The sequence below is a fragment of the Nerophis ophidion genome, linkage group LG04 (genome assembly GCF_033978795.1).
Source record: "Nerophis ophidion isolate RoL-2023_Sa linkage group LG04, RoL_Noph_v1.0, whole genome shotgun sequence".
In the NCBI taxonomy this organism is placed as follows: domain Eukaryota; kingdom Metazoa; phylum Chordata; class Actinopteri; order Syngnathiformes; family Syngnathidae; genus Nerophis; species Nerophis ophidion.
The window spans coordinates 21,552,218-21,565,489 of NC_084614.1; the positions used below are offsets into that span (position 1 = coordinate 21,552,218).

The following is a 13,272-nucleotide window of genomic DNA, read 5'->3' on the forward strand; positions in this document are numbered from 1 at the left end:
CCGGGTCAAACTCGCTTCGCAAAATAATTAGCGCATGCTTAGTATTAGCGCCTGGTCAAACTTGTGACGTCACGAGTGACACTTTTCCTGTCATCATTTTCAAAATGGAGGAGGCTGATTTCAATACCGGTAATTTGAAATCGCATAAAGGGAAGAAGATTAAGAGCTATTCAGTAGGATTTAAGGTCCAAGCTTACATCACACTCAAATTTTTACTGCATGCCTTTGGTAAGTGCCGGAGTGAGAAGAGGTTTTAAAATAATTAGCGCATGCTTACTTTTACCGCATGCCTTTGGTAAGCGCAGGAGTGAGAAGAGGTTTTAAATTTTTTTAGCGCCCCGGCGGCAATTCAAGGAAATACGGTAGATAGGATTATGGAGGGGGTCCGGTCCGATCCGGTGGCCATGTACTGCTCGCCTGTATATCGGCTGGGAACATCTCTGCGCTGCTGATCCGCCTCCGCTTGGGATGGTTTCCTGCTGGCTCCGCTGTGAACGGGACTCTCGCTGTGTTGGATCCGCTTTGGACTGGACTCTCGCGACTGTGTTGGATCCATTGTGGATTGAACTTTCACAGTATCATGTTAGACCCGCTCGACATCCATTGCTTTCCTCCTCTCTAAGGTTCTCATAGTCATCATTGTCACCGACGTCCCACTGGGTCATTATTGTCACCGATGTCCCACTGGGTGTGAGTTTTCCTTGCCCTTATGTGGGCCTACCGAGGATGTCGTGGTGGTCTGTGCAGCCCTTTGAGACACTAGTGATTTAGGGCTATATAAGTAAACATTGATTGATTGATTGATTATAATGGTGTACCTAATGTTGTGGCCAAACTATAGTAGCCATTGCAGGTAAACGTTTCATTGTGTGGGCCCATACGGAACAGTCAAATATTTTAAATACTTCCACTGAATTAATCCATATGATTTAAAACGTCCACCTTTTTCGCAATAAAAGAATTTTCATTATTGATTGTAGCTGAGATAGGCACCAGCGACCCCAAAGGGAATAAGCGGTAGAAATGGATGGATGGTAGGGCTGCGAATCTCTGGGTGTCCCATGATTCGATTCAATATCGATTCTTGTGGTCGCGATTCAATTATAAATTGATTTTTTTTTGATTCAACGCGATTCTGGATTCAAAAACGATATTTTTCCGATTCAAAACGTTTCTGTATTCATTCAATACATAGGATTTCAGCAGGATCTACCCCAGTCTGCTGACATGCTAGCAGAGTAGTAGATTTAAAAAAAAAAAAAGCTTTTATAGTTGTAAAGGACAATGTTTTATCAACTGATTGCAATAATGTAAATTTAACTATTAAACGAACCAAAAATATGACTTATTTTATCTTTGTGAAAACATTGGACACAGTGTGTTGTCAAGCTTATAAAATGCGATGCAAGTTTAAGACACTATTCTTTTTTTTATCTTTTATTTTTTTATAAATGTCTAATGATGATGTCAATGAGGGATTTTTAATCACTGCTATGCTGAATTTATAACTAATATTGATACTGTTGTTGATAATATTCATTTTTGTATCACTACTTTTGGTTTGTTCTGTGTCGTGTTTGTGTCTCCTCTCAATTGCTCTGTTTATTGCAGTTCTGAGTGTTGCTGGTTCAGGTTTGGTTTTGGAATTGGATTGCATTGTTATGGTATTGCTGTGTATTGTTTTTTTGGATTAATAAAAAAAAAAAAAGAGAATCGATTCTGAATCTCACAAAGTGAGAATTGCGATTCGTATTCGAATAGATTTTTCCCACACCCCAATGCAGTGTTTTTCAACCTTTTCTGAGCCAAAGCACATTTTCTTCATTGAAAAAAATCCCGAGGCACACCACTTGCAGAAATCATTAAAAAAATGAAACTCAGCAGTCGATACTTACAGTAACAAGTTGTTCTCGCAATTGTTGGATATAAATTCAAACCATAACCAACCATGCATCACTGTAGGTCTTGTCTCAAAGCAGATGTATTGCCATGACCTGTCACATCACGCCCTGACTTATCGGGAGTTTTTTGGTGTTTTCCTGTGTGTTTTAGTTCTTGCCTTGCGCTCCTATTTTGTTGTTTATTGTCATGTCATGTATGGATGTGGACGCTGTCTGCTGCTCCACACGCTGTAAGTCTTTGCTGTCGTCCAGCATTCTGTTTTTGTTTACTTTGCAGCCAGTTCAGTTTTAGTTTCGTTTTGCATATCCATCCCTAAATTTTAATGCAGAGGGGTTAGTGCGTCTGCCTCACAATACGAAGGTCCTGCAGTCTTGGGTTCAATCCCAGGCTCGGGATCTTTCTGTGTGGAGTTTGCATGTTCTCCCTGTGAATGTGTGGGTTCCCTCCGGGTACTCAGGCTTCCTCCCACCTCCAAAGACATGCACCTGGGGATAGGTTGATTGGCAACACTAAATTGGCCCTAGTGTGTGAATGTGAGTGTGAATGTTGTCTGTCTATCTGTGTTGGCCCTACGATGAGGTGGGGACTTGTCCAGGGTGTACCCTGCCTTACGCCCGATTGTAGCTGAGATAGGCACCATCGCCCCTCGCAACCCCAAAAGGGAATAAGCGGTAGGAAATGGATGGATGGAAGTTTCAATGCCTTTTCTTAGGCTGCCTCTTGCATATTGTGATCACGACAACAAACCATATTCCCTACATCCACAAAGCAATTAGCTACGTGCTGCAACCCACTGATATGGAAGGGTATTACATGGTTACTTTGCCACGCTCTAGACAGCACAGACACTCAACAATGGCACATTATTTGCGGATTATAATTACTGGTTTGCAAAAAATACTATTTAACCCAATTAGGTGAAATTACATAATCTCACACGGCACACCGGAATGTGGTTGAAAAACACTGCCCTAATGGATCGACATATAGGACTGTCTCAAAAAATTTGAATATTGTGAAAAAGTCCTTTTATTTTCTGTAATGCAACTAAAAACATGAAAATGTCATACATTCTGGATGCACTATTTTTTACTATTATTTTAATATTGCTGATTATGGCATACAGCTTAAAAAAACTCAAAAATCCTATCTTAAAAAATTAGAATATTTCCTCAAACCAAGTAAAAAAAAAGATTTATAACAGCAAAACAAAATTAAACATTTGAAAATATCAATTAATGCACTCAGTACTTGGTTGGGAATCCTTTTGCACGGATTACTGCATCGATGCGACGTGGCATGGAGGCAATCGGCCTGTGGCATTGCTGAGGTGTTATGGATGCCCAGGATGCTTCAATAGCGGCCTTCAGCTCATTTGCATTATTGGGTCTGGTGTCTTTCAGCTTCTTCTTCACAATACCCCACAAATTCTCAATGGGGTTTAGGTCAGGAGAGTTGGCAGGCCAATGGAGGACAGTAATGCCATAGTCAGTACACCAGTTACTGCTGGTTTTGGCACTGTGAGCAATTTTCCAGATCATGCTGGAAAATTAAATCATTATCTCCATAGATCTTTACAACAGATGGAAACATGTACACAGCTGCATTGACTCTGGACTTCATGAAACACAGTGGACTAAAATCAGCAGCTGACATGGCTCCCCAAACCATTGCTAACTGAGGGAACTTCCGTTGTCTAGAGTTCTGGAGCTGCTTGACCATGGAAATACGGCTATTGAAGCTGTATCTGGTGAAAAGCTCTATGGAGATGATGATTTCATTTTCCAGCATGATCTGACACCTGTCCACAGTGCCAAAACCAGCAGTAACTGGTGTACTGACCATAGCATTACTGTCCTCCATTGGCCTGCCAACTCCCCTGACCTGAACCTCATAGAGAATTTGTGGGTTATTGTGAAGAAGAAGCTGAAACAAAACCAGGTCCAATAATGCAAATGAGTTAAAGGCCGCTATTGAAGCATCCTGGGCATCCATAACACCTCAGCAATGCCACAGGCTGATTGCCTCCATGCCACGCCGCATCGATGCAGTAATCCGTGCAAAAGGATTCCCAACCAAGTACTGAGTGCATTAATTGACATTTTCAAATGTTTGATTTTGTTTTGCTGTTATAAATCTTTTTTTTTTACTTGGTCTGAGGAAATATTTTAATTTTTTGAGATAGGATTTTTGAGTTTTCTTAAACTGTATGCCATAATCAGCAATATTAAAATAATAAAAGGCTTGCAATATTTCAGTTGATGTGTAATGAATCCAGAATGTATGACATGTTCATGTTTTTAGTTGCATTACAGAAAATAAAGGACCTTATCACAACATTGTAATTTTCTGAGACAGTCCTGTATATACAGCTTTAAATATGACTGACCTCACCAAGATGGCCGCCGTAGTTGTGTCATTGTCGTCACTTCCGGCCAGCTACTCAACGGAAAAGCGGATATCAGCCTCTCGCTTCCGGTTATGCCTCCTTTTCGGCAGCGGCTATTTCCTCGCCAACATGCCAGTGAGTATCCCCGCCTGCTTGCCAAATGATATTTTCAACCTCTAGACCAGTTTTTAAGTGCCCGTTCGAGGCTCAAAGTTTGGATAAGACATTAACGACTCGACTGCTGCCCTTCGAGGTCGTCCAAGTTACATTTAAAGGCAGTTAGTCACACATTTATTGTCACTCCTCGCGAGCATTGTGACTCAAGATGGCGGTGCGCACGCCGCAAACATGGAGCCACTTTAGTTAAGACTCCTCAGTAGCAGTCGAAACTCCCTGACAAATGTCTAATTGTCAATCTTTGTTCAAGTCGTAATTAGGTAGTCTGAATACTGCTCACGAATATGTTATCTAATCGGAAATGTGGGCCTTCGGGAAGCCTGAAAGAGTAAACCGGAAAACCGCCATTACTAAAAATGCTCCTTTTAGCCGCTATACTATTTTCCACTGTTAACATTTTCTTTTTCTGTAGCTCGCAAAAGACTTATTGCACCCAACCCCGGAGGAGGAGAAGAGGAGGCACAAGAAGAAGCGCCTTGTTCAGAGTCCTAACTCCTACTTTATGGATGTCAAATGTCCAGGTACGTTTTTTTTTTTTGGTTCAAACTACTTCACTTTTTTAAAGAAACTTCAAAGAAAAGTATTCTTCTAACCCTGTAGCTCAGGGGTCGGCAACCCCCAAAATGTTGAAAGAGCCATATTGGACCAAAAATACCAAAACAAATCCATATGGAGCTGCAAAAAATTAAAAGCCATATTACATTCAGATAGTGTGTCATGAGATATAAATTGAATTATATGGACTCAAAGGAAACTAAATGAGCTCAAATATACCTACAAATGAGGCATGGTGATGCAATATGTACATACAGCTTGCCTAAATAGCATGTTAAAGGCCTACTGAAATGACATTTTCTTATTTAAACGGGGATATCAGGTCCATTCTATGTGTCAAACTTGATCATTTCGTGATATTGCCATATTTTTGCTGAAAGGATTTAGTAGACTACATCGACGATAAAGTTTGCAACTTTCGGTCGCTAATAAAAAAAGACTTACCTGTACCGGAAGTAGCAGACGATGTGCGCGTGACGTCACTGGTTGTAGGGCTTCTCACATCCTCACATTGTTTATAATCATAGCCACCAGCAGCAAGAGCGATTCGGACCGAGAAAGCGACGATTTCCCCAGTAATTTCAGCGAGGATGAAAGATTTGTGGATGAGGATAATGAGACTAAAGGACAAGAAGTAAAAATAAAAAAAAGACGATGGCAGGAGCGATTCAGATGTTATTTGACACATTTACTAGGATAATCCTAGAAAATACCTTATCTGCTTATTGTGTTACTAGTGTTTTAGTGAGATTATAAAGTCATACCTGAAAGTTGGAGGGGTGTGGTGACCGCCAGTGTCTCTGATGGAAGCCATGGAGGTGCCAAGAAAGTCGCAGCTGCCTCTTTGACAGCTGCAGGACGACACAAGCTCCGCTCATGTCTCCAGTAAGAGCCGACTTATTACCACAATTTTCTCACCGAAACCTGCCGGTTGACATGTGGTAAAGAAGCATGTTCGCTTGACCACTCTGTTCCATATTAAAGCTTCACAACAAACAAACACTGGCTGTGTTTTGGTTGCTAAAGGCAGCTGCAATCCTCTGCTTTCCACCAACGGCATTCTTCTTTATAGTCTCCTTTATTAATTAAACACATTTCAAAAGATCCAACAACACAGATGTTCAGAATACTGTGTAATTATGCGATTAAATCGGACGACTTAGCCGTGAGTGGTGCTGGGCTAAAATGTCCGCTCCAACCAATAACGTCACAAGCATGCGTCAACATAAGTCATCATTCCACGACGTTTTCAACAGGACACTTCGCGGGTAATTTAAAATTGCAATTTAGTAAACTAAAAAGGCCGTATTGTCATGTGTTGCAATGTTACTACTACCGACTGCGTGGTGTGTAGTAGTGGGTTTCAGTAGGCCTTTAACATCGATAAGCTTGCAGCCATGCAGTGACCAAATATGTCTGATTAGCACTCCGCATAAGTCATTAACATAAACAAAACTCACCTTTGTGCATTCATGCACAACGTTAAAAGTTTGGTGGACAAAATGAGACAGAAAGAAGTGGCATAAAACACGTCTTAGAAAGTTATACATGTAAACTACGCTGACCACCAAAATTAGTAGGACAAAACAGCGCTCACCAAATACTCGAATCATTGAAGCATGTTTAATATAAACAGAAGTGCTTTATAACAATTAGGGAGGTTTGTGTCATGTTTTTCCTCTTACAGAAACCATATTAAAACAAAGAGAAAAAAATCCCCTCATCTTTTTCCATTTTTCATATTTTGTAAAAGCTCCAGAGCCGCGGATTGCCGACCCCCGCTGTAGCACATACCATTTTGGGGAGTTTTGTAACACTTTTTTGTTTTGTAATACATTTTAACTAAGGTAATTTAGTAAATTAATGTAAGGTCGGACTGTTTTTAAGCATTGATATTTGACCCATGTAACGATTTGATTCAGAATTTGTGGTTGCCGATATGATTCAGGCACTGTATTTTTTTTTTTAGAATGATACGCTCGGAAACTATTCAGGCCATGTCTGACTTATGTTGAGTTTTTGCTGTAATCCTGTGTGTAGTGTTTTAGTTCTTGTCTTGCTATTTTGGTGGCTTTTTATCTTTTTGTTTTTTTCCTGTAACAGTTTCATGTCTTCCTTTGAGCATTTTTTACAGCATTCTAGTTTGTTTTAGCAATGAAGAATATTTCAAGTTGTTTTTATCCTCCTCTGTAGGGACATTGTCGATTTTTATAGGGTTTAGATGTACATTGTCTTTGCTCCACAGTAAGTCTTTGCTGTCGTCCAGGATTCTGTTTTTGTTTACCGGTACTTTATAGCCAGTTCACTTTTAGTTTTGCTCTGCATGGCCTTCCCTAAGCTTTAATGCCTTTTCTTAGGGGCACTCACCTTTTCTTTATTTTTGGTTTAAGCATTAGACACCTTTTTACCTTCACACTGCGTCCTGCTGTTTCCGACATCTACAAAGCAATTGTCTACCTTCTGCCACCTACATGGTTACGCTGCCGAGCTCTAGACAATTCAACAACACATAATTTTCAGACTGTAATTTACTTAAAAAAATATTTTTAACACATATAGGTGAAATTTGATCATCTCCCACGGCACACCAGACTGTATCTCACGTCCACGGCACGGTAGTTGAAAAACACTGGTTTAAGGTCCCCCTCCTCGGACATATTTACACGGGTATGTCAGCCGTGTATTTCTTGAATCTCCGGCACAATGTGTCTATGGACTCATTGATCGTTTACAAAGTAACTTCGGGCAAGAAGTGACGCCAGAAAGACCCAGCCTATAAAGGAAGTAACGCCAGAAAGCCCGGACATAATAAAGATGGAGGCGGATCATGCATACGTGCCCGTGTTTCTCCTTGTACATGTACAGGCACTTTTGGAAATCACACGTGAAGATATACCTTAAGAGAAGGCAACGGGCGATTGCAACCATTTCGGATAGATCACTTCTCAGACGGCAAGAGAACTTTCGAACAGTCAGCTATGATTCTATTTACCGGAAAACATGGTCCCTTCCTCCAGTGGATGTGATCGTGATTGGCAGTGTGTGACTACAAATATTGCTTAATGGATGTGACTGTGAAATGGCCAGGCAGTGTGCATTTTCGCTAATTTCGCCATCAACGCGCAGCTGAAAGATGGAACCATCCCCTCGTGTCCCAAACTGTTTATCAAATTGTCTACTTCCTTATGTCGATTAAGGATTTGATTAATATGATGACTCCGGTGTGATTCACTACAATAGGGCCCCACACCACTGGATTATAGTTAAATGAAATATCACAAGACGGGATATTGTTAAAGGGAGATACATTTAAATTAAAAAAACTACCGCACAAAACACAGCAAACAAATATAAAATGCACTGCAAACTATTTACAATATGGCTCTTTTAAATAACTTGACAGTGAAGTAAAGTCACCAACTGGAGAGCTTGGAGCAGACTGGCACTTTATTTTCCCCCCACGCATGCGTACTAGGTCGCATTGCATTGTAATGGTGGCATTGTGTGTGGACACGGATAAGGTTAGGTGTGATTTACCCTGAATAATTGTATCCGGCTTAGTGTAAAAGGGGCCTCAGTGAATTGGAATTGATTCAGTAATTTTTTTGCAAAACAATTTCAACCAGTGTGACTGTGACGTAAATAGTGGACACTGCAGGGAAGTTTCCTATGTTCCTGATATTTATTGTTAGGGAATTGGGTATAAATACATTTATTAACCAGTACCGACACTTATTGGCCAATGCATTCACATCTTATTTGAATAAAGTGCAACCAACCAACATATGCAATTGATAAAATGAAACATTTTTTCCGCCCTCATTTTCAACATTGAAGACATATTCAATAAAAGTCCCTTAACCAACATTTTAACTGTGTATTTGCGTGCTATTTTTTTGCTGGTTTTTTTCCCCGACTTAAAGTATAATGATAAAATAAACCAATAAATTGAATTAGCAGTACATTTATCCGAGGAATTAAGTGCAACCAAATCTTTTCAGATTTGACCTGCTACTGCTCATTTTGATAAACATGGAACATAAAGACAACGAAAATGAGCAGACACGTTTTGGTGACACACACCAAATGGCTGAAGGTGTAACAAAGTTGGAAACGTAAGTGAAGTGTGACCAATATTTCAGTCATAGAACGGCTATTCAGATTATTTTCAATAATAATCTGAATTATTGCACTGTTTTTTTCCCAACTGTCTCAGACTGGTCCATTGGCAAACTTGCTCTGCTGTCACTTCAGTTTTGTTGTCTGTTTCTTGTGACTTTTACAATTATATTGTTTTATGATGTGTGCATTTGTTATGGCCTTTTTCGACTGTAGCTACCTGCCAGTTTTGCTTTGATTATGCCACAGACGGGCACACTGATTGTTTAACATCCTTTTCATTAAAAGTGCAAAACTTCTGGTATCGATAAAATTTATATTGCATCCAATGTATATCATGCCTATTGTCCGGAAGGCTAACACAGATCGATATACTTGTCATTTTGGAATATAGATCGATCTATCAATATATTATTCAATCATTACAACCCCTAGTTAAAACAAAAGTAAAATAATTTTGTACAACCGTTTAACATGTATTGTTTTGTTGATTTTTGTGGGGTAATCACAAGTTTATAGTCTTAACAGTCCAAAAAGTCTACTTTTTAAGTCAATTTGTACTTGAAAGTGAATTAGAAATACAAATAAATACATTGCAAAAAATGTATGTAATGTAGTCAATATTTTTGAAGTGTATTTGTGCTGAAATTTTACTTATTTACAAACCTTATGTGAGACAAGAACACTTCTTTTTTTATGCATTTTAACTCGTAATTATACACTAGCAAATGTCAGGTAACAATGGATGTAAGGGGATTTGCTCTGTTCAGCCTATATAAAGCCCTCTTAAAAACATCCAGAAAACCCCATCAATGTTTCATATACATGCTGAAAGTGTATATGTAATAATAGGGATGTAACTGTATCAAATCTCAAGGTGCGATACCACGGTACTGAGGCCCCGGTACAATGATGTTGCGATATATGTCCAAAAAAAGACTTAAAAATGTTAGTGTGTAAAATCAAGTGGCTGGAATGTTTAGGATAAAAAAAAACCTTACTGTAATAGAACACAAACATGATGGTAAAATGTTCTAATCATGCTTATTACGGCAAACATTATTTTTAGGTGCAAAGAATAGTGCAAGAACATCAACTGTTTCAAGCAAATACAAGAATTATAGTTAACAATGTAAACATTCAGTGTAACATATCAATGTTCACTTCAGTGTCTTTCAACTTTCTTTCTGACAGACAAGCAGTGTCTTCCACAGTGGACATCTTTATATTAGTCAGGGAATTGTTGTTTCTCAGAAAAGTTAACTATCAATTCAACTTTTAGTAATGTAAACACCTCAGAAACTGATGTTTGGCTTCAAATATCTTACATTTTGTGAGCTGTCTTCCTCAGTGGATCGGCTGCAGCTCCCCTGCGACAGGCAGCTTTTTGTGTCTTTTTTTGTCATCCCAGGGTTGGGTGTCAAAGTTGACCAACTTCTCGGTTTATGACCACAAATTTCTACTATGAGTTAGAGCAGCTCAGTATGTCAATAGCTGCATAAGCTACTTCTTTGTGGTCAATGCGCCACTAAAATTAGGTCCCCAACATCAGCGCTTATAAGATCGCAAATACTTGGTTAATATTTAGGGCACGAGATCTAATGAAGTATTATTGGTGCTTTTGGATGTTTTTCAGAGGTTTTATGGGTGCAATAGCTTACTCTCGTTAGCTGCATTGTTAGCCACCGCATACACACTGTATTTTAAAAGTTAAAATGCATAAAAGAAAACCAAGTTTGTCTTTCATAGAGATTATGGATATGCAAATATAAAACAATTAGTGCAGTAGCCCCCATCAAAAGTAAATTAGAAATCAAAAGCTAAGCACTGAAATTAAAGAAGAAAAAAAGTTACTGGAAAAGTAGAATTCTGAAGTGTAGTACATGATTAATCTTGGAGTAATTTGACATTTCTGAAGTGTATGTTTTAAGTCAAATGTTAATCAAAAGATACAATGTTTAACAGTATTCCTTGTAGTACTCTGAAGTAGTTTTAAAAAAAGTAAACTTTTTTTTGTAAAATGATATGAATCGATATATTGTAATAGCCCTGAGACTTGTTTCTGAACATTTTAAATGAATGCTGATTGGTTTGCAGGTTGCTACAAGATCACGACAGTGTTCAGCCACGCACAGACAGTTGTGCTGTGTGTTGGCTGCTCGACAGTCCTGTGTCAGCCCACCGGAGGCAAAGCCCGTCTCACAGAGGGTCAGTCAAACTTTTATACTTCAACTTTTGAATGTTTTAACATGAATTTTGCACTGCTTTAAGTTATGAGCCTTTTCATTGCTAGTTGGCATAGCGATTGTCACCATGAATTCCAAAGGGTTGGTTCCAAATCATTGTCTTACACTGACGGAAGGAAGTGAGTGTGAAAGAGTTCTGACAAGTATATAATTATTGCATTGAAGAAATGATCAAAAACATGGCAGTGGGTGGGACTGATTTTGTAAGGCAGGAAAAGCTAGCTTTTCGTACCAGCAAGAATGTTGGTCTTAAATGGTGGACGTTTTATCCATGAACATTTGGAAAAGCTGCAGCTTGACCACCATACTGATCATACTGTGAAAACATCTAAATGAAACTTATATTTGTAACCAAGTCCTGTAAGATCATGGCTGAAGGATCTCTGGTCCTTTAGTTTACACATTCCTCTCCCACACAGAGCAGTGTCAAGTGCAACAGAAACACGCACACTTTCTACCTTCTCAATAAAATTGCTCTGCTTGCAAACACGCACACTTTCTACCTTCTCAATAAAATTGCTCTGCTTGCAAAATAAGACTCTCAGGAAAATAGCTTATGTTAACTGTTATTTTTCACTTGAAGAACCTAGGTACAATTTGCAGTGATGGAATGTGACAATACAATTACACCTGCAATTCCTAAAATGGTTAAAATTAAAATATCTGCTTGCTATAACCTTCATTCTTTTTCCCTCATAAACATTGGAATTGCACCCTTTAACATTTGCGCATTAATAACAAATCACATGACTCTTGTGTGGGCTCTGTCATGCAGAAACTATGTACTGTAAAGTTCTGTTCACAAGGTCTGGTTATCATTTTGTATAAGTTACACTTTGCTAAATTTAAATCCAGATATTCTTCCAATTTAATTAATCGATGAATTGTTGCAGTCCTACCTCGTAACTTAAACTTGTATCCTTTAACATCGTCTCCCATTGAAATGAATAACATTTTATTGGTTTGTGAACCCACCAAAGCAGCACAATTTCAACATGTAACATGCTTTTAAAAAAACTTAAGTATTAGATAAAATATTTGAGAATATTACAATATATGGTGTGGCGGCTATGAGTTTTGCCATGGCGGTGAGCCATCAATCACATTTAGGGGAAATGCTATATTGTAGATGCCAACATGCTAATTGTGATGTTGCACTGTCAAGTGACTGGACTTCCTCTGTTGTGGTTTTCCAATCTCATTCCAGTGCTAGAAAAACCTCAGTTTGCAGAAGGGTTGATCTCGACCAATGGCTCACCCCTTTCGAAGACTGAGAACAAACAATGCAGTCGTAGTGTTAATATGATGCTAACTATGCTTGTTAGAGAAGGACTGAGTAGGATGCCATGAAGACTGAAAAGTGCTTTTGTTAAATTGTGTCAATGTGCTTTCTGGCAGGGTGCTCTTTCAGGAGGAAGCAGCATTAAAATGTTCTTTCCGGATTGATTGGGAGAGGAGAGGATGGATGGGTGGTCAGCCGTGGCACCGGGAGATCAGCCTAAGATGTGGAAGATGGGCTCAAAGCAACCTCACAGTCCACGCTTGGAATATCGCTGTAACTCCTCCATCCTTACCTTTCTCAATAAAATGTTGTTTTGGCTGAACACGTTTGCTTTATTTATTAGAATGAAGAATTTAGACAACAGGCTAATTATTGTTACATCACAACATCTTATACAAAGTGCAGTTTCATTGATACAAAAAGCTATTTAACGTTGATAATTCAAACTGATAGTATCGCTAGCTGCAACATTGATTTGATAAAATTGAATTGTAAAACATTCAAAGATTATAAAACCCATTGTCCTTGTATATAAGGACAAATCTTCTATTTTAACAAAATAATTTAGAGTCAGATCAATTGCCATGATTGTGATTATAGCT

The 13,272-nt window shown here is 38.8% G+C and overlaps 1 protein-coding gene and 1 non-coding gene across 2 annotated transcripts; both read left to right on the forward strand.

Moving 5' to 3' along the window:
• Positions 1-4,282: 4,282 nt before the first annotated feature.
• On the forward strand, positions 4,283-12,992 carry LOC133552156 (small ribosomal subunit protein eS27). The gene is made up of 4 exons (XM_061899513.1): positions 4,283-4,426; positions 4,881-4,989; positions 11,240-11,350; positions 12,787-12,992. Exons 1-4 carry the CDS (start codon positions 4,283-4,285, stop codon positions 12,813-12,815), a joined length of 393 nt encoding a protein of 130 aa, XP_061755497.1. The 3' UTR covers positions 12,816-12,992.
• LOC133552169 (small nucleolar RNA SNORA35) lies at positions 12,541-12,670 on the forward strand. Its single transcript, XR_009806641.1, has one exon. It is a non-coding gene; the product is annotated as a small nucleolar RNA SNORA35 (small nucleolar RNA).
• Positions 12,993-13,272: the final 280 nt, after the last annotated feature.

What these genes read in the sequence shown, in the direction of transcription:
- LOC133552156 (XM_061899513.1), top strand. Translation starts at nt 4,283, where the DNA reads ATGACTGACCTCACCAAGATGGCCGCCGTAGTTGTGTCATTGTCGTCA. An exon ending in ATTTCCTCGCCAACATGCCA is followed by an intron (nt 4,427 to 4,880) that starts GTGAGTATCCCC and finishes CTTTTTCTGTAG; the next exon opens with CTCGCAAAAGACTTATTGCA. An exon ending in TATGGATGTCAAATGTCCAG is followed by an intron (nt 4,990 to 11,239) that starts GTACGTTTTTTT and finishes ATTGGTTTGCAG; the next exon opens with GTTGCTACAAGATCACGACA.